Source organism: Canis lupus, chromosome 9, assembly GCF_011100685.1.
Source record: "Canis lupus familiaris isolate Mischka breed German Shepherd chromosome 9, alternate assembly UU_Cfam_GSD_1.0, whole genome shotgun sequence".
Taxonomy (NCBI): domain Eukaryota; kingdom Metazoa; phylum Chordata; class Mammalia; order Carnivora; family Canidae; genus Canis; species Canis lupus.
This window is the reverse complement of record NC_049230.1, coordinates 17,963,194-17,988,403: the sequence shown is the minus strand read 5'-3', so window position 1 is coordinate 17,988,403 and position 25,210 is coordinate 17,963,194. Positions and strand designations below refer to the sequence as shown.

General features: G+C 37.9%; 1 protein-coding gene and 1 long non-coding RNA gene across 8 annotated transcripts in view; one reads left to right on the top strand and one right to left on the bottom strand.

Moving 5' to 3' along the window:
* LOC119876631 (leucine-rich repeat-containing protein 37A-like) overlaps nucleotides 1–25,210 on the bottom strand; it is a 42,834-nt gene that overhangs the window by 3,604 nt on the left and 14,020 nt on the right. For 2 of the 7 annotated variants that reach the window (XM_038547022.1, XM_038547028.1), the window contains exons 4-10: nucleotides 22,471–22,542; nucleotides 21,693–21,773; nucleotides 14,665–14,736; nucleotides 14,003–14,077; nucleotides 6,186–6,304; nucleotides 2,206–4,001; nucleotides 1,702–1,806 (exon numbers count right to left, since the gene is read on the bottom strand). In XM_038547022.1, the coding sequence (XP_038402950.1) occupies nucleotides 1,702–1,806; nucleotides 2,206–4,001; nucleotides 6,186–6,304; nucleotides 14,003–14,077; nucleotides 14,665–14,736; nucleotides 21,693–21,773; nucleotides 22,471–22,542 (2,320 nt within the window). Of the gene's footprint in view, nucleotides 1–1,701; nucleotides 1,809–2,205; nucleotides 4,002–6,185; nucleotides 6,305–14,002; nucleotides 14,078–14,664; nucleotides 14,737–21,692; nucleotides 21,774–22,470; nucleotides 22,543–25,210 lie in introns of all 7 variants that reach the window. The other 5 variants (XM_038547024.1, XM_038547029.1, XM_038547025.1 and 2 more) reach the window with 3 other exon arrangements.
* LOC119876635 lies at nucleotides 187–24,576 on the top strand. The gene is made up of 3 exons (XR_005364339.1): nucleotides 187–1,151; nucleotides 21,695–21,812; nucleotides 23,890–24,576. It is a non-coding gene; the product is annotated as an uncharacterized LOC119876635 (long non-coding RNA).

The window sequence follows — 25,210 nt, the reverse complement described above, 5'->3', positions numbered from 1 at the left end:
TGATATGGGAAAGGAAACTGGACTGATAAGAATCCAGATAAGAAAAGTATTTTAGAGACGCCTGGGTGGCTGAGTGGTAGAGCATCTGCCTTTGACTCATAGGGTGAACCCGGGTCTGGGGATCAAGTCTCACATTGGGCTCCCTGAGACGAGCCTGCTTTTCTCTCTGCCTATGTCTCTGTCTCTGTGTGTGTGTGTCTCATGAATAAATAAAATCTTACAAAAAAATAGTATTTTAGATCTGTTAAGAAAGAATGAACCATTCAATAAAAGATTTTAAAGTAACTGGGTATTTCTTTAGGGGGAAAATGTTAGATCCCCTACCTCAACCATACCTAAAAACAAAACAGATCTATACAGGTTGAAAAATATAAATTATAACAAATATAAGTATAGACGAAGACAGTATAAAGGCAACAAAGGCCTCGCTAACAAGACCCACATCCCATAGGCCACAAGGAAAGAACTCGCATATATGGTGACAGACTCAAAACATCTCCCATTTCTTGTAGTCTCGCCCCCTTCACCCTTGGATTGTTGGTCATCTTCTGGTGACTGATAAAACTCTTTTCATATTAAATATATTAATCCTTTCAGTGGCTTCCACTGAATTTCAGTGTTTCAAATGCTGGCCAGTGTTTTCATCTTTAAGGAGACAGAACAGTGGAATAAGAGCACAGGATTTGCAGTTAAGTAAAACTGGGTTCTGCTTTGGGTTTTGCCACTGGAGCCTTAAGCTGATCCCCTTTTATGTATGAAAGAGGGATGGTAATATTGTCCTCCCAGGGTTGTGGGCATGAAATTGGATATGGAAAATTCTTCTTCCTATGCTTGGCATAAACCAGTGCCAAGTCATTATGGAACTGAAGAAAAGGTAAACAGGCAACCTCCAGCACAGGTGACTATAAACATGACATGCTTTGGAGTAGCCTGATGCAGGATTTTAGCTACAGTATTTTAACCAAAACTATTCACATAATTCAGTGTGTGGAAAAAGCTGCTGAGTAAATCTAATTAATCAACAAGATGATATTTTTATCTTTAAGCCATGTCCTTTTTTCCAGGATGACTGATATAGCTCCATGAGGGTGGATACTATCTCTCATCATTTCAACCAAGGAAAGAAATCAGTGGTAGTCTGAAAGTGGCTGGTGAGTACATCTAACCACAGAATTTTGAGTTGAGGAAATGTTACTATCATGTTAACTTGGCCTTCTTAAACCTAACGTCCCAAAACAGTCTAATGGCTTGTTGCCTTGTTTATAATCCATAAATCACCTGGCAATGGAAAGTTCCTTTAAAAATCCCCAGAATAGGGCAGCCCCAGTGGCGTAGCGGTTTAGCACTGCCTGTAGCCCATTGTGTGATCCTGGGGACCCAGGATCAAGTCCCACATCAGGCTCCTTGCATGGAGCCTGCTTCTCCCTCTGCCTGTGTCTCAGCCTCTCTGTGTCTCTCGTGAATAAATAAAATCTTAAAAAAAAAAAAAGAATTGCTTCTCTTTAAAAAAATAAAATAAAATAAAAATCCCCAGAATATACTTTGCAATAAAAGAATGAAGTACATGTCAGTCTGTCAGACAGAAGAGAAATACCAAGTATCAGTAAGTGAGAAAGTGGCTTTGATTTTAAGTTTGTAAATTCTGAATCTATTATAAAGACAAAAGATTTTCTGGAAATCTGAATTAATGGTTGTTCTTACCTCAATGAGACAGAAAACTATAATCAAAATCATTACTACTACAGTCACAGATATTGCCAAGATGAGTTTGTTGTTATAGCCATAACCTGGAACTTCTTTTGTTGGCTAAAAAAACAAAAAACAAAAAACAAAGAACAATTTTTTAGAAATCAAAGAAAAGGATGAAAGCTAACTATTCTTAAGCTACTCTAAAACCTCATTCTTTCAGTGGAGTGGCGTATAGGTTCTTAAGAAATATACCAAATCTAATGTGTTATATAATTTTATCATTAGCCCTTTCTTCAATAATATATTTATCTTGTATGTTAAGTCCTCTTCTCATCTACCTGGGAAGAGTGGCACCATTCTCTAAATGAGCAAAGTGGCAGATCACTGTCTCAGCCAACATTAATGGCTAAGACAAGACCCAGACTGGGAGGCCCTGGTCCTTGTGCATGGGTGCTTTAATTGCATGTCCTAAACTGACTAAAAGTTCAGACCCCATCTTTCAGGAGTTATCCTCACCTCACTTGACTTCTGCTCTTTCTGTTCACTCTGGGCTTCTGTGCTCTCATTGATATAGTTCTCAGTCTTCCATTGGTCTGTATCCCACTCTGCCTTGGACACCTTTACTTCCTGCTGCTCGCTGAGAAGCTTCATCAGGAGGCCTGTTCTGGAGATAAGCTTGGCACAGGCCAGTTGCACATTGGTCTCAGAGCAGTCCATTTTCAAAGTCCGGATAACATGAGAAATGAGCCTTCTCACGTCATTATTCGGGATGAGGGACCGTAGCTGCTGGTTTAGCTGAATTTCAAATAGATCACCTGCGGATGAGAGCTTTGCAACACTGAAGCCTGTGGGCTTTGGGGGCAAGTCAGTGACCAAGTTGTGGTATTCCCATTGTGTTTCATTGGTTTGTTTAACAGTCGGCACAAAGTTGTCTCTGGTGGTAGTAGAATATGTATTGGAAAGATTCCTACGGTTTGTGAATTCAGGGGGAGTTTGTTCTGATACAGTAGTGCTTCCTGGAGAAATAATTTCTTCAGAAGCATTCTGTGCAGTAGTGTTTTCTACAGTAGTGTTTTCTTTAGAAGGTTCTGAAAGAGTAAATAATTCTGGAAAAGGATTTTCCTGAATTCGTTTTTCTGAAGATGAAATAGCCTCCTGTGAAGGGGAATCGATGAGGCTCCTGACGGCAGGCAATGGAGGCCTCTGTGCAGGCATCAATCTATTCGAGAGTGAGTTTTTCTTTCTGAACTTTTTACTTTTTTTGGTCTTGGGTGTTCTTTGGACTATACGTGAGCGAATTTTATGGAAAATATACTTTTTTCCAGAATGCGAGACTGGTCTGGAAGCCTCCATTTCCCTAACTCTAGCATTCGCATCTTCTAAAACAACAATGGGGTAGGTTGAGTCTTCTGATTTGTTTTTCACCTTAGGTAGGGATTTTGGAGCAGTGGAGGCAGAAGGCTTGCCCATTATGTTTTGCTTCGGGAAAGAAGAGGCTGCTGCCTTGTGCTCCTTTATGAATGAAGACTCTGTGTGGACGGAGTTTCCCACTAATTTCCTGGGCCTCTGGGCCATGTGAAGCTCCTCCAGCTCCCTTGGGGATGGTCCACTGAGCCTTCTTTCTTTGGCCATGTTCTTCACAAATGACTGGGCACTCTGTTTCCCTTGGGTGCTCTGAACGTCCACTTCCTTGTAGTGCCTTTTCTGTAGGTCCTTGGGGCCCTTGAGAACACTGTTTTTTCTAAACCACCTCTTCCGTAAATTCTTAGCCTTGGGAAGGGTCTTTTCCTGTCCTTGGGCAGTTTCCAATTTCTTAAATTTGGGACCTAAAATCCCGGGAGGTATAAGCATGGCAGTTTTTTCTTTCTTTTTTACCTCATCAATTTTTTCTTGAATTTCTGCATCTAACAAATTTTCCAGGAAAGAGAGTTTCCTCAGTTTATTTTTGTAAGTTGAATTGTTGGGTCCAGGTTCAAGAGAAGGGCTCTTTGTGTTGTTTTTCAAGTAACCCACAGGCTTGTCTCCATCTTGAACATTTGAAAACAGAGTTTTAATGAATGGTAGTAATGTTGATTCTACATCTTCTACATTTCCCTCTGAGAAATAAGGTAATATGTAATTCAGCGCACTGATAACATCACTTTCATCATTAAAGTCTAACTGCTCATTCATAAAGGCTGACAGACCGATGCCATTTTTGTCTGAGGATGCCTTCTCTGGCTCAATTGTCAGCTCAGTACTGGTACTCTTCTTCCGGGCTTTTAATACCTTCATGAATGATCCTTCTACATTCATTATAGATGCTTTTTCATCTGTCAGAAAAAGAAGAGACTAGTTTTGATAATGAAAGGCTGATAGCACAGTTTTTGTCAGTCCGCAGTCATACATCCCAGTCATAAAAATTAAGAACCAGCAAATATCTGAGTACCATTATCAAGGACACAAACTCAAACTTGAACCTATATTGGCAACAACAAAAGGAGAAAAGGGTATTTTTTTAAATGGCTATTTCTTCAGAACCTTTCACAACGTGAATGACTACATTTAGGATTATTCCATAATCCTTGGTCTCCAAGGGCCAATTATCTAGTACTTAAGAAAAGCCAAGTCTGGAAGACACTCAGCTAAACTGTCTGCAAATCTACTGTGACTCCTGGTATTCATATACCCTGTCCTGTACTGCTTCAGATGCAGTGGGAGCAGGGGGTTTGCCTCCTTCTATCTCTTCAGTGTGCTTGTTTTCTTGCTACTACCACAGATGCCCATGAAAACACCCACTGCTAGTAGGGCCTCATCTGGACATGCCCTCTCCATCTACCCATCAATTACTATGCTTGGTCCCTGCTCCCATATATTGCAGCTCACACAAAACATAAGCTCTAGACAGAAAAAAAGCACTAAGTCCACCCTGGCTCTTTGCTTAAATTGGGCAGGGAACGAGTGTAGGCTAAGAGATTTTCCAGGTATGAGAGATATGCCAATGTGGAATGTTCGATAAATCAATGGAATAATACTTGAGGTTTTAAAATGCAGAAGGGATAAAGAAATTTTTTGTCAGAATGTGAAGAAATATACTTCACTTTCATTTCTAATATTTCTAGCTTTAGTTATTAGGGTACCATCCAGAGCTTCCCACTACATGAAAGTCAGCATATGGCTTGTGTACATGCACAGTATCATCCAACCGAGTTTCATTTCCAGAAGAATTAGAAGTATTTTCAGCGGTGTTGATGAGAGTCAGAGGAGGAGGTAATAAAGGTCACAAGAAAGGAGGAGCAACGGGCTTGTAGAGAGCCCTAAACGGGACACTTGAGTGCTAGGCAACAGTACTTAACACCTCTGATCTAATTTTTCCTCACCTGTAAAAGGAGGCTAAACATGCCTATTCTGCCCACCTCTAAGAGATAAGGGAGTAATTAGTAAAAAATTGTTTTGAAAAATAAGCAACATTGTATTTACAGAGGTAGCAAAGTGTTATTTATGATGTACCCTAGATCATTGATAGGGAACCATATTCAAGCTATCTGGGTGCAGAAGCACATTTTGGAAGTCATGAAGTTAGTGCCAATAAAACATAGTATACAGAAAAATACTTAAAAGTATCTGAGTGTTTTTGGATAGAAAAGCTGAGGATTCAGAAAAAGTTCAGAGTTGGACAGTCCAAGAATAGAAGAGTGCTCTGTATCCATAAGAAGGCAGCAGCTTCTGGTTAGGGAACAGGAACTCTCAGGCTCTGAATAAACTTTATCTATAAATCAGCATCACTTTTACTCTTGATAACTTGTAAAAACAAACAATAAACAAAAATATATCTCCACCTGTCATATAAGACAAGGGGGACCTGAGTTCTGATACATATGAAATTAGTTTACAAATTATGATGCATATGTTTTCATTTGGGAGTAATTAATTTAATAATGTAACTGAGAATCTGACTTATAACAAAGGAATAGTTCTTATAAATTTAGGGATTTTAAGGGTGCCTGTGTGGCTCAGTGGGTTAAGCATACAACTCTTGGTTTCAGCTCAGGTCATGATTTCAAGGTCATGGGATTGAGCCCTGCAATGGGCTCCACACTCAGTGGGGAATCTGTTTGAGATTCTCTCCCTCTGCCCCTCCTTCGACTCACATCTCTCTCTCTCTCAAATAAATCTTTGAAAAAAAAAGAAATTTAGGGGTTTGAACTGTAAGTGAATAAAAATAATGCAGTGACATCATTAGTTAAAAATTGATCATTGTTGATTAAAAATAAAAATTAAAACATAAATAAAATTTAAAATATATCATGAGGTGATTCCTGGTTGGCTCAGCGGTTTAGCACCTGCCTTCAGCCTAGGGCGTGATCCTGGAGTCCTGGGATCAAGTCCCACATCAGGCTCCCTATATGGATCCTGCTTCTCCCTCTGCCTCTCTCTCTCTCTCTCTCTCTCTCTCTCATAAATAAAATCTTTAAATATAAATATTATATATATATCATGAGGCAATTCAAACTCACCACAACGTGTGGCATTTGTCAAACATTCACCGTCACAATGCAGCTTGACTGTCTTGCAAACAACCTCAATATTATTTTTGAGTTGGCAGAGACAACAGGACATACGGCTAGGTAATATCCTATAAATGGAAACACAGAGCATTATATTAGTGGTAAAGGGGTTACTTGAGTAGAAGATTCAGGCCAAGGTCTTCACAGGGCTCTGCATAAAGGAATTCTTGTGGCATATGATGGTTGGGTAGGGTTGAGTAGGGACCAGTTGGCCAATTGTTGCTCATGAATATTATAAATAAAGAGAAGGACAGAGGTGCTCAACCAATAGGTAAGGATGGTAGGGGGTATGATATACCTAGAATAAGACAGAGATAAGAACTGGGTGACATTGATCAGTAGTTCAGTTCAGAAGTATCTCCTTCTGACCCAAAAGTCTCACTTTGGGTTAAGAGCATACAGGAAGAGGGTAGACTTCTAAGAAGAGTCTGAGTAAGTCTAAAATATGGCCCACATCAAGGATAGAAAGCAATCAATCAAAACTAACCCAAAATCTACACAGGTGTTACAACTAGCAGACAAGGATGTTTAAAAAGTTACTATAACTGGGGTGCCTGGGTGCCACTGTTGGTTAAGCATCTGACTTTTGGTTTCAACTCAGGTCATGATCTCAGGCTCATAAGATCAAGCCCCTCACTGGGCTCCTAGATCACTGTAAGTCTGCTTGAGATTCCTCTGCCCCACCCACGTGTGCTCTCTTCTTTCTCTTAAATAAATTATAAAATCTTTATAAAAAAAGTTATAACAATATTTCTTATGTTAAAGAAAACCAGACTGATGAGGCACCAGGGTGGCTCAATCAGTTAAATGTCTGCCTTCGGCTCAGGTCATGATCCCCGGGTCCCAAGATCGAGCTCCACATCAGTTTTGCTCCTCAGCAGAGAGCCTACTTCTCCCTCTCCTCTGCTCCCCCTGCTTGTGCTCTCACTCTCTGTCAAATAAATAAAATCTTAAAAAAAAAAAAATCCCAGACTAAGAAACCCATGTCTCTACTTAGTGAGTTATACAACAACTTCAAGTGGCCTAATATATGCATACATAGAGTCTACAAGGGAGAAGAAATATAATTTGAAAAATAATAGCCCCCAAATTGTCCAAACAGGTAACCCTAATAAACCCACAAATCCAAGAAGGTCAATGAACTCTAAACACAAGAAATATGGACAAAACTATGCCAAAGCACATCATAATCAAACTTCTCAAGCCATCAATAAAGAGAAAATGTTAAAAATAAGCCAAAGGAAAAACCTCCACACAACATATAGGGAAATAGAGATAACAATGGTAACATATTTCTTGTTGGAATTAATGGAACTCAGTAGAGCAACATCTTTAAAGCAGTGAAGCGGAGAGGGGACCAACAACTATCAAACTAGAATTCTATATCCAGATCTTTCAAAAATAAAAGCAAAACAAAAGACTGAGACATACAAAAGCTGAAAGAAGTCATCATTAGTAGATTTACACTGTAGAAAAGCTAAAGAAAGTATTTTCAAGCAGAAGGAAAATGATTGCGATAGAAATGTGGATCCACACAAAAGGAAGAAGAACATTAGAACTGGTAACTCCAAAGGTAAATACATAAGGTTTTTCTTACTATTTAAATATCTGAATACAATATGATTTCACTTATATGTAGAATCTTAAACAAATGAAAACTGACAACAAAAAGAAGAGAGAAACAGATTCATGAATATGGAGAACAAACTGGTGGTTATTAAAGTAGAGGGCGGGGATATGGTCAAAATGAGTGAAAAGACGTAAGAAGTACAAACTTCTAGTTATAAAGTAAGTCTCCAGATGAAAAGTACAATGTAGGGAATATAGTTAATAATACCGTAATACACTTATTGTGGTATTAATTCTTCAATCACTATGTTGTACATCTGAAACTAATTTAATATACATCAACTATACTTCCTAAAGGAGTTAACTTATTGTTTAAACAAAAAAATAATATAGTGTGCTGTTTAGAAGTAAAGCAAAATGTATGAAGACATTAGCACAAAGGCCAGTAAGGGAGAAATGAAGTACACTATATATTGTAAGGTTCTTATGCCAATCATGAAATCATATATTATTTGAAGATAGACTGTGAAAAGTTAAAGATGAACACTACAAGCCATTAAACTACTGCTAAACTAACAAAACCTGAGTTGTAATTAACTAGCCAACAAATAAAATTTAATTTAATTTAATTTAATTTAATTTAATTTAATTTAATTTAATTTAATTTAAAAGTGTACTCAGTCATCCAAAAGTAGGAAGAAAAAGAAAAAAAATAGCAAAACAAAGAACAGATGGGACACATAGAGAGTTTAGTAGCTTTAAATGTAGTCATGTTAATAATTACATTAGGTGTAATGGTATAATCACCCTAATTAAAATATAAAAAAGCAAAAGCCAACTATATGCTGTCTATAAGAATCATCTGCAATAGAAATATACAAGTAGGTTAAAAGTATAGAAAAAATTGTGCTATGCTAACAGTAATCAAAAGAAACCTTGGGTGGCTACATTACTGTAAGACAAAGTGCATTTCAAAGTAAAAAAATATTACCAAGGATAAAGGAGGTTATTCCATCATTATAGGAATATCAACTAATAAAAAAGACATAACCTAAAAATTTATGCATCTGATAACAGAACTTCAAAATATATGAAGGAGAATGGCAAAGAGAGACAAATAAATACACAATTATAGTTGGAAATTTCAATATTGCTTTCTAAATAATTGACAGAAAAATATATAGAAAATCAGTAAAGATATAGCAGACTTGAATAACACTATCTACATACTTGACCTAACTGACATTATAGAATGCTCCACCCAAAATCAGAGTACTCATTTTTTTCAAGTAGATACATAATAGTTACCAAAATAGATCATAGGCTCATCTAATACCAGAATTCATGGGTATAACACAAGCCTCAATAAGTTTAAAAGGATTTAAGTCATTCAACATATGTTCTGTGACTACAATGGAATTAAATTAGAAATGAACAGATTTGAAAAATCTCCAAATTATTTAGAAACTAAACAACATACTTCTAAGTAACCCTGCCAGTCAAAGAAATCAAAAGAGAAATTAAGAGCTATTTCGTACTAAAACTGAAACCATGTCAACATATGGGATGTTGCTAATGCGGTGTTCAGCTTCCCCAGTATCCACTTTTAAGAAATTAAAAAAAGAAAAGAAAATTAATCATTGAATAAGGAGAAGAAATAGCATAATAGAGATCAAGGCACAAATAAAGAAAACGGAAAAGAAAAATAGAGAGGCCAGTGAAATGAAAAGACAGTTTTTATTTATTTATTTTTAAAAATTGTAATTATTTATTCATGAGAGAAAAAGAGAGAGGGGCAGAGACATAGGCAGAGGGAGAAGCAGGCTCCCTGTGGGGAGCTTGAAAAGGGACTCTATTCTAGGACTCCAGGATCACGACCTGAGCCAAAAACAGATGCTCAACCACTGAGCCACGCAGGTGCCCCAAAAGACAGTTTTTGGAGAAGATAAATAAAACTGATAAACCTCTAGGCAGACTGATTAAGACAAGACAAGAGAAGACATAAATTATCAGTATCAGAAATGAGAGGGGTCAGGGATCCCTGGGTGGCTCAGCAGTTTAGCGCCTGCCATCGGCCCAAAGCCTGATCCTGGAGTCCCGGGATCAAGTCCCACATCAGGCTCCCAGCATGGAGACTGCTTCTCCCTCTGCCTGTGTCTCTGCCTCTGTCTCCCCCCTCTCTCTCTCTGTGTCTCTCATGAATAAATAAAATCTTAAAAAAAAAAAACAAGGGGTGACATGTCCCTTGTTTCTTTTCTTTTCTTTTTTTTTTAAGATTTTATTTTTATTTATTCATGAGAGACACAGAGAGAGGCAGAGGCAGAGGCAGAGGGAGAAGCAGGCTCCCTGCAGGGAGCCTCATGTGGGATTCAATCCCAGAATCCCGAGGTCATGAGCTGAGCCAAAGGGAGATGCTCAACCACTGAGCCACCCAGGCATCCCTACAGATATTAAAAGGATAAGAAGGGAATATTATAAAATAATTTGTCAATCAATTCAAGGTGAAATGAACAGATCATAAAAGATGTAAACTACTCAAAAATAAATATGTAACTTAAATATCACTATTAAAGAAATAGAGTGTGTAATTTGCAACTTTCTCACAAAGAAAGCTTCAAATACACAGGGCTTCATGAGTGATTCTACCAAACATTTAAGGAAGAAATAATGCCAATTCTACACAAACTCTACCAGAAAGTTGAAGAGAAAAGAATATTTCCCCACTCATTTTTAAGGCCAGCTTTTCCCTTATCATAAGTAGGCAAAGACAGTACAAGAAAAGAAAACAATAGACCGGGATCCCTGGGTGGCGCAGCGGTTTGGCGCCTGCCTTTAGCCCAAGGCCCGGTGCATGGAGCCTGCTTCTCCCTCTGCCTGTGTCTCTGCCTCTCTCTCTCTCTCTCTCTGGGTGACTATCATAAATAAATAAATAAATAAATAAATAAATAAATAAATAAATAAATAAATAAATAAATAAATAAATAAATAAACAATAGACCAATATCTCTCATGAACACAGATGCAAAATTCTAAACAATGTTTCACCATATCAAACAATATATGAAGTTTCTGTATAGTAAACAACCAAAAAAAAATAATAAAGACTACCTATCAAATAGGAGAAGATATTTGCAAGTGACATATTCAATATAGGTTTAGTATCCAAAATATATAAAGAATGTCTACAGATCAACACCAAAAACCCCCAAATAATCCACTTAAAAACTGGAAGACACAGACATTTCTCCAAAGAAGATGCACAGGGGTGCCTGGGTGGCTCAGTTGGTTAAATGTCTGCCTTCAGCTTAGGTCATGATCTCAGGGTCCTGGGATCGAGCCCTGAGTAAGGCTAGGTACTCAGAGGGGAATCTGCTTGGGATTCTCTCTCTCTCCCTCTTCCTCTGCCCCTCCTCCTGCTCATGTTCTTTCTCTCTCTCTCAAATAAATAAATAAAATCTTAAAAAAAAAGAAGACATGCATATGGCCAACAGACACATGAAAAAATGCTCAGTATCATCAGGGAAGTGCAAATAAAAACCACAATGAGATATCACTTCACACCTGTCAGAATGGCTAAAATAAAAAACACAAGAAACAACAAATTTTAGTGAGGATATGGAGACATAATAACTTATGCTCTGCTGGCGGGAATGCAAACTGGTACAGCCACTGAGGAAAATGGTATGGAGGCTCCTCAAAAAATTAAAAATAAAACTACCGTATGATCCAGTAATTGCACTTCTGGGTATTTAACCAAAAATTACAAAAACACTAATTCAAAGGGATACATGCACGTCTATGTAGCATTATTTACCATAGCCAAGTTATGGAAAGCAGTCTACCAGTCCATTGATAGGTGGATGGATAAAAAATAGGTGGTATATATAAACAATGGGATATTATTCAGCCATAAAAAAGAACGAAATCCTGCCACCTGCAACAACATTAGAGTACAATGCTAAGCAAAGTAAGTCAGTCAGTGAAAGACAAATACCAGGTGATTTCACTTATATGTGGAATTTAAGAAACAAACAAAAAAATGAGCAAAGGGGAGAGAGAGAGTCAAGAAACAGACATTTATTATAGGGAACAAACTATAGTTGTCCCCAGAGGGGACAAGGGGTGGAATGATGGGTGAAATGGGTGAGTTCATCAAAATTTAAAAATTAAAAATTCTGGTCTTCAGAGATAGAACAGAATGAAGACAAGCCACAGCCTGGGAGAAATTTGCTAAACACCTGAGAGAAAAGACTTTTTCCAGAATATATAATATACTCTTAAAACTCAATAGTATGTATCCAACTGAATGATGGATTTGGAGGCACCAGGGTGGCTCAGTTGGCTGCGTGTCTGACTCTTGATTTTGGCTCAGGTTATGGTCTCAGGGTTGTGGGATTGAGCCCCAAATCAGGCTCCAAGCTTGGTGAGGAATCTGAGATTCTCTCTCTCCCTCTCTGACTGCCTATACCCCCCACCCCCCACCACATTTGGTCTCTCTCTCTCTCTGTCTGAGATAAATAAATCTTTAAGAAAAAAATAAAAGGAAAAGAGATTTCAATAGACACATCATTTAAAAAGATATTGGTACATGAATAGACACTCAACATCATGAGCTATTAGAGAAATGCAAATTAAAGATACAAAGTCTAGGGATCCCTGGGTGGCGCAGCGGTTTAGCGCCTGCCTTTGGCCCAGGGCGCGATCCTGGAGACCCGGGATCGAATCCCACGTCGGGCTCCCGGTGCATGGAGTCTGCTTCTCCCTCTGCCTATGTCTCTGCCTCTCTCTCTCTCTCTCTCTCTCTCTCTCTGTGACTATCATAAATAAAATTAAAAAAAAAAGATACAAAGTTTGAAAAAATTTTTTAACTGAAATATAAAGATGTCATACACTGCCGCTTGGAATGCAAAATGGTACATCCACTTTATTTTTTTTAAAGCTTTTATTCATTTATTATGAGAGACACTGAGGGAGGGAGAGAGAGGCAGAGAAACAGGTAGAGGGAGAAGCTGGCTCCATGCAGGGAACCCGACATGGGACTAGATCCTGGGTCTCCAGGATCACGCCCTGGTCGGAAGGTGGCGCTAAACTGCTGAGCCACGGGGGCTGCCCTACATTCACTTTAGAAAAGAGGTAAGCAGGTTTTTTGTTTTTGTTTTTGTTTTTTTTTTTGAGCGAGAGACAGCAAGCACATGTGTATGAGTGGGGTGGGGAGGAGGGGCAGAGAGAAAGGGAGAGAAAGAATCTTAAGCATGCTCCACGTTCAGCATGGAGCCCCACTGGGGGCTTGATCTCACAACCCTGAGATTATGACCTAAGCCAAAATCAACAATCAACAGTTGGACACTTAACTGACTAACCCCCCAGGCACCCCTAGGAAGCATTTTCTTAAAAAGTTAAATATACACTTAGCACATGATGTAGTAATCCTACCATTAAGTATTTCACCTCCCCCAGAATGAAAGCATATGCTCACACAAAGGCCTGCACGTGACTGCTTTTAGCAGCTTTATTCATCATAGCCAAAAGGAAAATCAGAACAACTCAAATGTCCATTAAGTGATGAATGCATAAACAAACTGATATATCCACACAACTGTAACACTACTCAGTAATAAAAAGGAGTGAATTACGGGTTGATGCAATCACATGGATGAATCTCAAAAGGATTATGCTGAGTCAAAGGAGCCAATCACACAAGACTGCATACTGTATGATTTCATTCATAAGACACGGTAGAGGGGCGCCTGGGTGGCTCAGCAGTTGAGCGTCTGCCTTTGACTCAGGGAGTGATCCCGGAGTCCCGCGATCAAGTCCCAGCTCAGAATCCTTGTATGGAGCCTGTTTCTCCCTCTGACCTCTCACTCTCTCTCTCTTTGTCTCTCATGAATAAATAAATAAAATCTTAAAAAAAAAAAAAAAGACATGGTGGAAAAAATACTATAGGGACAAAAATGAGGTTGATGGCTGTCAGGGGCTGATAGTGGCAACAGGGGATTAACTACAAACAGAAATGTTCTGTATCTCAAACGTGGTGGTGGTTACACAACTATATATTTACCAAAGCTCATTAAAAACTGCATACTTAAAAAGAGTACATATTAACTGAAAATTATGCCTCAATAAAGCTGACTTATAAATAAAACAAACCTAAATACACAACGAAGTGATAATAAACATAAGAAAAATCAACTTACAGTTTTTCCAATTCAAGGGTCATCATGAGAATGCTCTCAATTGTTGAAAGTGACACCTGTGTTGTTCCCATGTCTCTGAAAGAGAACGCCCAAACATGCATGATACCAAAGACTAAAATTTCACACCAAGTACAAAAAGGTACTTAATAGTATGTGATTATTTAAATTCTGGCTTCTCTGTCAAGCTAGCTCAAGAGTTTACTTGCTATGGAAGATAATTTCAGAGCATTCTTATTGAAGAAATTAAAATTTATGTGCATCACGAACATAATCACCTTGGTGCTAAACAGTACAATCTCCTTTTACCCTTTTTCTACTCATTCTCAGTTGCATCCACCTTTCTTGATTAGTCTTTTGTTTTAAATAAGGTATACCTTATTCCAGTTTGCTTTTTGAGATAAATGATATTTCTACATATGTGGTAAATATTTCGCTATACACCTGCATGTTCCATATCTCTATGTGTTCTTCAATACTGCTCTCTTCTACTACAGGCTGTCTTGTCCATATACATTCTTTCTTTGCCAATAATTCTTATTGCAATAACCCAGCTAAAATTTAAATTATGACTTTTTATTCAAAATGCAAAAGATTTAATCTTTGACAAAAGTAAAAAAGAGCAGAAATCATCTCATGAGCCATGAGATTGTTGTAATACTTACAAATATTTTAATGCTGGCAATTTAAAAAGATATGAATCTTCAACAGTTGTCAGAGGGTTATGACTGAGAATTCTGAAAAAAGCAATGGAATTAAAATTATCTGCATTTTAAGTAACTAGATGAAAATTTATGTTCTTTTTTTTGGTATGGAACTTGAAGTTTAAAAGCAATCATTTTCTGCCTTTGCCTATAAAATCACCCTTAGAATCTGTAAAACATTCTTCCTTTGGGCACTACCCAGGTCTCTGAATGATAAAGCAGGAAGAGAAAGAGAAAAAAAATTTTTTAAGTGGATGGCAAAGAAAAAATATGCCAAAGAACATTTCAGGTTGAAAACCTCAGAAGTGACTATACCAGTAGGAAGTAATTTCTGTAGGAAATACTATTTCTAGTGTCCTCCATAATTCAAAGTGCTTTTCTTTTATCTCTAGAAAGTTTAAAAATCCTACAGTTTAAACCACCCAGTTAAAGACAAAATGATAACCAATTCTTCAGTTTTGGAGCCAAACAAGAAGGGCTAAATCTATGAGCAGCCGGTGAAAGCTATATTCCCACCACATAGCCTGTGTGTATTCTTGCATTACAGCCTTTGTCATGGCATGTATCACCTGTTTCCTTATCAATCTCCTGGATTCTCGGCTCCTGGAGGGCAGGGACCATACTTTATTGTCATGTTGTCCCTGTGCCTGACATAGTATAGTGCTTGTTATTGACTATTTAATGTTTGTTGAATAAAGGACATCTTGTCATCTTTTTGACACAAGCTTTTATTCCAAAATGCTGAACAGACCTTCTTCCCAACTCTTTAAAATGAAAAAAGGTAAAAGAAATAGGAAGAAAAGAAAAGACAATCTGCCTTGAGGTTGACTCTACTCAAGAATCATTAACTATACTTTTACCAAGTATTAGATAGATAATCTTCATAACCAATACTATTATTGGGCTGTAAGGCATCTGTGATCAGCATTTCACATTTAATCCTTATAATAACCTTATGTGATAGATACTATCATCACCTCATTTTACAAATGAGGAAACTGAGGTACAGAGAGGTTACATAATTTGTCCGAGTTTGTCAAGCCAGTCAGAAGCAGAGCTGGAATTTGAACTGAGTTCTGACTCCAAAGCCTGTGTGTAACTCACATGAAGAAAAGGGGGTTTATAAAACAGCTGTTACCATAAACTTTGAGAGCGCTAAATATAGAAACTGTATTCATGTTGAACTTCATCTCTCCACCTGGGAGAGCTCCTCTGAGAATTACATTTTCTATTTTTATTCCTTTTCTCTAATCGACTCCCATGATGAAGTATTTAATTAGCTGATGGTCATTGAGACTTTAGGTATTTTAAACCATGTTATAGGCGAATCAGTGAAAACGGGAAAGTGAGGACATTTGAAACTTCATCCCTCCATAAAAGCAACGACAATGACAAACACTGGCAAACATAGAATCAATGTTTTAATCATTTTGGAAAATTTAACCAATGGGTCTACAGCAACCCAGAGAGCATTTATTAAGGGAAAATGTATTAATTTCTATAAGAACAGTGAGATCTGTTGTTTTAACTAGTTCTAGACCTCTGCTCTGTATCCTGATGGTAGCCTTGAAAAATAGCCCACATCCCAGGGGAGCAAAATGGAGCTGGAGTTCCTTAAAGCCTCCTTCCCAAAGAACTGTCATTGTTTTACCTGTCTAGTGAGTTTCCTGGAAGACCTCAATTGAGAACCTTGTCCTTGACCTCACTGAGAACTGCACAATGCTAGAAGCCTCTTCTTCTCAAGGGGCATTTTAAAAATATCATTATTTATTTATTTATTCATGAGAAAGACACACAGAGAGAGAGAGGCAGAGACACAGGCAAAGGGAGACAGAGAGAGGCAGAGACATAGGCAGAGGGAGAAGTGGGCTCCCTATGGGGAGCTGGATGTGAGACTGGATCCCAGAACTCCAGGATCATGCCTAGAGAGGAAGGCAGACACCCAACCGCTTAGTCACCTAGATATCCCCAGGAGCATTTTTAAAAACACTTACAGGTAAATGTTTTAAACTGGCAGCTGTGTAAGGCAATGGATAACAGTTGGGACAAAAAAAACAAACAAAACAACAACAACAACAACAACAACAAAAACCCTAATCTAAAAGTTTAAAAGAAAAAGCTGAGAAATGAGATATCCACAGAGAGTTTGAAATGCTCCAACATATTCCTGAGAAACTAGAAGACCACAAGACATATTCCTAGGAATGTAGAAAAAAACCTTAGCACTAACAAATGGGTTCAGCAAGGTTGCAGGAAACAAGATCAATATATAAAAGTTAGATGTATTTCTATGTATTAGCAATGAGTAATCCAAAATGATATTAAGAAAAAATTTCCATGTATAACAATATTAAAAAGAATAAAATACTTAGGAAAAAATGTAACCAAAAAGTATAAGATCCATACACTGAAAGCTACAAAACATTGTTGAAATTAAAGAAGATTGAAATAAATGGAAAAAATGCCATGGTCATGGACCAGAAGAAAATATTGTTAAAATGGCACTATGCCCCAAATTGAACTATGGCTTCAGCACAACCCTTATCAAGATCACAGCTGACTTGTTTCCAGGCTAATTCTAAAATTCTTATATCAATTCAAGGGACCCAGAATAGCCAAGAAAAATCTAGATAAAGAACAAAAAAGTGGGAAGATTCACATGCTCTGCTTTCAAAACCCAATTCAAAGCTACAGTAATCGTAGTGTGGCACTGGCATAAAGATAGACATATATAATCAGAGAAGGACAAACATTATATGGTGTCATTCATTTGGGGAATATAAATAATAGTGAAAGGGAATAGAAGGGAAGGGAGAAGAAATGGGTAGGAAATATCAGAAAGGGAGACAGAACATGAAGACTCCTAACTCTGGGAAACAAACTAGGGGTGGTGGAAGGGGAGGAGGGCGGGGGGTGGGGGTGAATGGGTGATGGGCACTGAGTGGAGCACTTGACGGGATGAGCACTGGGTGTTATTCTGTATGTTGGCAAATTGAACACCAATAAAAAGTAAATTTATTATTTAAAAAAATAAAAATAAAAATGCTAACACTGGAAAACAATGTAAATCTCTGATGTTCTGTAAATTAAAAGTGAATAAACTGAGGCTGAAGATTTTAAAAAAAAGGATAGACATATAAACCAATGGAACAGAACTGACAGTCCAGGAATAAATCCTCACATTTATAGTTGACTGATTTTCAACAAGAGTGCCAAAGCAATTCAAAGTGGGAAGACTAGTCTTTTCGAATGGAGCTGGGACAACTATATATTCATATACAAAATAAGGATTCCTACACTTCATTCTATATATAAAAATTAACTCAAAATGGATTAACCTAAATGGAAGTGCTCAAGCTATAAAAACTCTTAGAAATCTTTATGACCTTGGATTAGGCAAGAGTTTCTTAGACATGCCACCAAAAGCACAAATAATAAAAGGAAAAATAGACAAATTGGACTTTATAAAAAATTAAACAGATTTTTGTGCTTCAAAGGACATTATCAAGAAAGTAAAAGACCACTCACAGAATGGGAGAAAATATTTGCAAATCATATGTCTGATAAAAGTCTAGTATCCAGAATATCCAGAACACATAAAGAACTCTTACAACTCAATAAAAAGACTAATAATTGAACTTTTAAATGGGCAAAGGATTCAGAGAGACATTTCTCCAAAGAAAATACACAAATGGCCAATAAGCACATGAAAAGATGTTCAATGTCTTAAGTCATTAGGGAAATACAAATCAAAGCTATAATAAGATACTACTTTATACTCACTAAGATGGCTATAATCAGATGGAGAATGATAAGCGGTAGCAAGATTATGGGGAAAGTGGAATCTTCATACATTGGTGAGAACATAAAATGGCATAGTTACGTGTGGAACACAGTTTGGCAGTTCCTCAAAAGGGTTAGACATAGAGTTACTACGTGACTCAGCAATTCCACTCCTAGGTATGTACCCAAGAGAATTAAAAACATATGTCCACACAAAACCATGTATGTGAATACTCATAACAGCATTATTAATAATAGTCAGAAGTGGAAACAACTGAAAAGTCCAATAACTGAGGAACAGATGAACAAAAGGTGATGTGTCTATGTAAGGGAATATTATACAGCCTTCAAAAAGAATGAAGTGCTGGTATATATGCTACAACATGGAAAAACTTTGAAGCTAACAGTTATGTGAAAGAAGCTAGACACTCATTTGTATGAAATGTCCAGAAGAGGCAAATCTAGGATACAGAAGGGGAATTAGTTGTTGCCTGGGAGGAGGGAAGAAGGGGGTGGTCACAGCTGATGGGTACGGTATTTATTTTGGAGGGTGATGAAACTGTCCTGGAATTAGGGTGGCTGTGGTCTATCGAAGTATACCACTGGACTGTATACTTTACAATGTTGCATAGTCTATTATGTGGATTATATCTCAATTAAAAATAAAGAACTGGGGATCCCTGGGTGGAGCAGCGGTTTAGTGCCTACCTTTGGCCCAGGGCGTGATCATGGAGATCCGGGATCGAATCCCACATCGGGCTCCCGGTGCATGGAGCCTGCTTCTCCCTTCTCCTTATTAAAGCCAAAGAAAACAAAAACCTCCAAAGGTGGTACCTCATTAATAAGCTCTTGGCATGTCTTTGAGGTGGATTTCAGATTCAAAATAGACTTTACCACACTGCTAACTTGTTCAGTCAGTATTTATCAATAACTTAGAGGCTTCATTCAAGAAGCTTACTGAGTTATAATTACCTGAAACCCAGGGTCAATCAAGGTCTTGTGGGGCCTGAACCTCATCTACTTTGGGAAATCCTGTCTAATAAAAACATGCAACATTATGAATATAAAAATTGCTAGGACTCCTCTCAAGACCTTTGAAGGGGCCTATGGAAGTGAGGAGCCCTGAAGTTAAAGCTTTGGTCAGTTCAAAATAAATCCACCTCAGCTAGGGCCTATACATTTTACAGACTTCTTTAATGCCAGAGAAAATATTGTTTCAACTTATAAACACCTTGGTAACATGTCACACAGGTAACATGACTAATTCAAAGGGTGGCATCTTCCCTTGGCAACTTGCCTTTGGAAAGAAATGCAATGAAGTTTATATTTCACTATGGCAGAGATTTCCTAAAGCAGACTAGCTTTGTCTATTAGAAAAATTTGACCTCAAACAAAAAAGGAGCCTAACCCCCAGTACACACTTACTGTATCGTGATAATCTTTCAGAAGGAACTGTGAATTAGTTTTCAAAGCTGTATTCAAGTCCCATGACATGAGTATTAATTTATTATCAATACTGGCTAGCTCTGGTTCTTTAATTACCTTTTTCTGTTATTTAAGATGCACACAGAAACTCAACACAAACAAGCTGTTGCTTCATCCATTAAGAGTCTTTTCTATCCCACAACCTGTTCCCTACTTTGTCAACCCCCTACCTTGTTACCCTGCTGCATGGATGCCCGCACGGCTCCCGTGTGTTTTCCTGTCAACATCTTTCTCCTTCCAGTATGAAAGTTTCTTGGGGACAGTCCCTGTCTTATTCTTTGTACCCCCAGTACTTAGTACAGTGTTGACATGTATTGGACATGGCACTCAGTGAATGTTTTTCAATGAATTCATTGATTTTTATCAACTGATTCCCCCATATTCTTTCTTGTGTTGCCCATATAACTATAATGAAAGTCAGATTCTTTCCTTTCCTTTCTTTCTTTCTTTCTTTCTTTCTTTCTTTTCTTTTTCTTTCTCTTTCTTTCTTTCTTTCTTTCTTTCTTTCTTTCTTTTCTTTCTTTTTTGGAAATTCAGATTCTTCTAAGAGACTCTTGGTGTGATAACATGCTTAGAAATAAAGATGGTGAGTTTAAGACAGTATATTGATGCACCAAAACCTCCTGGTGCAGAAACCCAATGAGCCTTTTCTCCGGGGTGTTCGCAAGCAAAAAACTGACCCTCTGTAGTCTTTTTCCAAGTTAGGCATCAGCAAATTAATGGGAGGAGAGAGGAGCCTTCAACAGATAGGCATCTGCAGGAACTGTCCCTCTAGCTCCAGACACACCCTCAACACCTTCATCTATCCTAAAATAAACTGTGTGAAATAATATTTCTGAACTACAAGACAGGTAAGATAATCTTTTCCAAAGTCACGTTTAGAGGAAGATCTTCACCTTGAGTCTAAAATCCCCCTCAGGCCATTGAACATCCCCCACTATGATTTGTTTATATCACCAGGAAATCACAGAATTTTCCAGCCGAAAGGGAATAACACACTTCTTATTGAAGAAGAGTCAGGAAATAGCCACATGGAATTATGCTACAGCAATGTATTTCATGAACATTTTTCACACAACTTAACACAAACAATATCTTTTACCATACCTCAAAGGTTCTTATGGCCCCCAGATGATTTACTCAGAGGTATACATTTTTTGAAAAATAATGTTCTGGGTAACTGGTGAGAGAAGTGCCCTGTGGCAGGTTCTCAGCAGTTCTTTCTGCTTTACCATTTAAAAGAAGCTGATGGCTGAGGAAGCACCCACACTTTTGCTCCCTGGAGAATTCCCCTACACTTAGTTCTTTGAAGCTTTATTTTGCATGCATTGAAGCAGTTAGGAACTTTGCCCATTAGCAGGAATCAAAGTTAAATTCAGAGGTGGAATTTGAAGGACCATGCCCCTATTGGAGAAGCATCATTGTCATGGATTCCCAGGATAGTGTTGACTTGGGTGTTATTTGCTTGGGGCCTTTTATTGCCCATACCAAAGCTGAGTACAGGGAAAGCTGAGAGTGCCATTTATGAGATAGACAAGCCTCTTGGCCTCTTTGTACCTTAGTTTCCTCATTTGAAAAAAAAAAAAAAAGAATGGATTTTAAGACATACTTTTCAGAGTTCATACTGGGCTTAACATCCACTGAACCAATAAATGTATGATGTTTTTACATATTGTTTGTCTGTTTATTTTTTACATGTGTTTATTTTCTATTTCACTTACAGCTTATGTAAAAACTGCATTCCATGCCAGGCCTGAAATGTTCCAAAGCTCACTTCCGTCAATACATTGCAACTCATATTTCTACAAAAAAAGACACAAGCAAAAGAAGAAGGAAAAAAGGTATTCTTTCAGAACATTTATCCTTTGGCAGTGATTCCAATTTATATAGGATGAAACATAATCTCAATACCCTCTCCATATCCTGAAACTATCTCGCTATGGAAGATATGCCTTTTAAAATTTTTTTAGAAATTTAAATTTAAAAAATTTGCATGAAAGATTTATATTTTCATGTTTCTACATGTGTTGCATTAGATACAAATCTGTAAATGCTCAATAAATACTTGTGTTAGGTAATCTTTATTTCTCTAGAAAAATATTTCACATCAGCACTATTGACATTTATGGTTGGATCCTCTTTTTTAAGAGGGGCTGTCCTGTGCATTATAGGGTGTTTAGCGCCATCTCTGGCCTCTGCCCACTAGATGCCAGTAGCATATCTACAGTCTGACAACCAAAAATGTCTCCAGACACTTCAAATGTCACCTGGGTGCAAAATCACCCTAGTTGAGAACCACTTCTCTAGAATGATTCAGTCTGATCTGTATAATAATTCTTACACTAATCTTTGCTACAGACAAAAAAGATTCGCTACATAATTTTAGTAGCTTTCTACTAATAAAATTACAATCATATTTCAAAATGATTGTAGCAAAGAGGTTTACAATTAAGTTTAACAAAAATCCCAAATATAATGAAATTTATATTTGTAACTTACATAAACTTCAAAAAAGGTAGTGGTTCAAATGTCCGTCTTTCAATAGATTGTATCTTATTGCAGGATAAATCTCTAGGAAAAGTAAAAGGAAAATATTGCCTCAATTAGCTATTAGATACCTAACTAGTAGGCTGATAGTATTGAATAAGCAGCTTTTGCCTAAACTCTGAACTTAAGGACTTGTTATTTGAACCTTCCAGAGCCCCTAACTCTCCTCATCTCTCTTAAAAGAGTCTCACTTTCATAAATGAAAGAAGTAACTACAGCTCTTGATAGATTCTGGAAGTAATCTTTCCTGAGAGCAGAAGAATTAATTAGAGGACATTTGAGGCCTCATCAATTTCTAGATTATGAGCTCAAAGTTTTGACCTCCACATAGAATTTCTTTCTTTATTTTGTAAAAGATTTTATTTATTTATTCATATAGACACACAGAGAGAATGAAAGGCAGAGACACAGGCAGAGGGAGAAGCAGGCTCCATACAGGGAGCCTGACATGGGACTAGATCCAAGGTCTCCAGGATCACACCCTGGGCAGAAGGTGGCGCTTAACCGGTGAGCCACTCGGGCTGCCCCTATAATTTCTTTTTAAAAAATATTTATTTATTAGAGAGTGTGTGTGCATGCACATGCACAAGTGGGAGGAGCAGAGGAAGAGGGAGAGAGAATCCCAAGCAGACTCCTCACTGAGTGCAGAGCCCAACAGGGGGCTCCATTTCAGGATCCAGAGATTGTGACCTGAGCCAAAACCAAGAGTCAGATGCTCAGCCAACTGCACCAACCGGGCACCCCTATAATTATAATTTCTAATATTAAAAGGGATATTCTCATTTTGGAACACCTTTTTGGTTTAGTTCTATTTTTCTAGGCCAATTCAATACCAGAAAAAATAAAAGATATCCTTTCATTTAAATTGAAAGGAAGTTACCCCTCTAATCAATACATAAATTTGAACTAACTCAGAATCATATCATCATGTTAATAGAAATTCATTTTTGGTTGTACATTTGCCTTAATATTCCATGAATTTATTAACTGCTTCAGTTGCAAGTGGTGAGACAACAAAAAACACCACATAGTACTGGATTTTTATTTGAAAACACCCATTCTTGATAATAGTTGACCCTCAGACTTCCATTGATTCCAGCTTAGTCCCTTATTTTCCACCTACTCTTCAGACTGGCATTGCCATCTCTAGTCTCTCCCTTTCTAATCCATCCTGCATACAGTCACCAGAGTAATTCTCCACAAGTGGTTCTCGAATGCCAGCATCACTTGGGCACTTACTCAAGATGCAAATTCTCAGCCTTACTCTATAGACTGAAGGAATCAGTAACTGTGGAGGTGGAGCTTATTTTCTGACAAGCCCTCCAAGTGACTCTGTTGCAGATTATTTATTTATTTATTTTTCTATTGCAGTTTAAAGCTTGTCCTGGAGCACTGCTGTGATAATCCAGTAGCGTGGCATGTTAATCCACGGCCTTCAAAATCCTAGAAGACTAGCTCTAATCTCCTACTCTACAGGTACTCAAGATATTTTTCCTGTAGTTTGCCTTTCTCCCAGTCTCCTTTGTAAGCTTATTCGCCCTACAATGTCTTTCTGATGATACCCAATAGCTCTTCAAGGTCCTGTTGAAACAGCATTGCTCTAATAGCTTCCTTGATCCAATGTGAAGTCTTTTCTTCCTCATCTGTATTCCAAAACCAATTTATACCTCTCGTTGCCCATATCCATTTCTTCTTCTTCTTTTGAAAAAAACATTTAAAGTAGGCTTCACACCCAACCAGGGGCTTGAAATCATGACCCTGAGATCAAGAGCCACATGCTCTACCAACTCAGCCAGCCAGGCATTCCAATTTATTTTTAATATAGTTATTTTTGCATCCTTTTTCCTCTGAGCATAAAATGCTTGAAAGTATGGACTAGTTGTGTTCATCTGCATTGTCTACCATGTTTAAAACTGACACATGTTTCTTTCGTGTTGAGTTTAATAAGTTCTTTATAGATCCTGGAAAACTAGCCCTTTATCTGATACGTCATTTGCACCAAAGAAACAAACAATCCAATCATGAAATGGGCAAAAGACATGAACAGAAATCTCACAGAGGAAGACATAGACATGGCCAACACGCACATGAGAAAATGCCCTGCATCACTTGCCATCAGGGAAATACAAATCAAAACCACAATGAGATACCACCTCACACCAGGGAGGATGGGGAAAAGTAACAAGGCAGGAATCCACAAATGTTGGAGAGGATGCAGAGAAAAGGGAACTCTCTTACACTGTTGGTGGGAATGTGAAATGGTGTAGCCACTCTGGAAAACTGTGTGGAGGTTCCTCAAATAGTTAAAAATAAACCTGCCCTACAACCCAGCAATTGCACTGTTGGGGATTTACCCCAATGATACAGATGCAATGAAAGGCCGGGACACCTGCACCCCGATGTTTATAGCAGCAATGTCCACAATAGCCAAACTGTGGAAGGAGCCTCGGTGTCCATCGAAAGATGAATGGATAAAGACGATGTGGTTTATGTATACAATGGAATATTACTCAGCCATTAGAAATGACAAATACCCACCATTTGCTTCAACGTGGATGGAACTGGAGGGTATTATGCTGAGTGAAATAAGCCAATCGGAGAAGGACAAACATTATATGTTCTCATTCACTTTGGGGAATATAAATAATAGTGAAAGGGAAGAGAAGGGAAGGGAGAAGAAATGGGTAGGAAA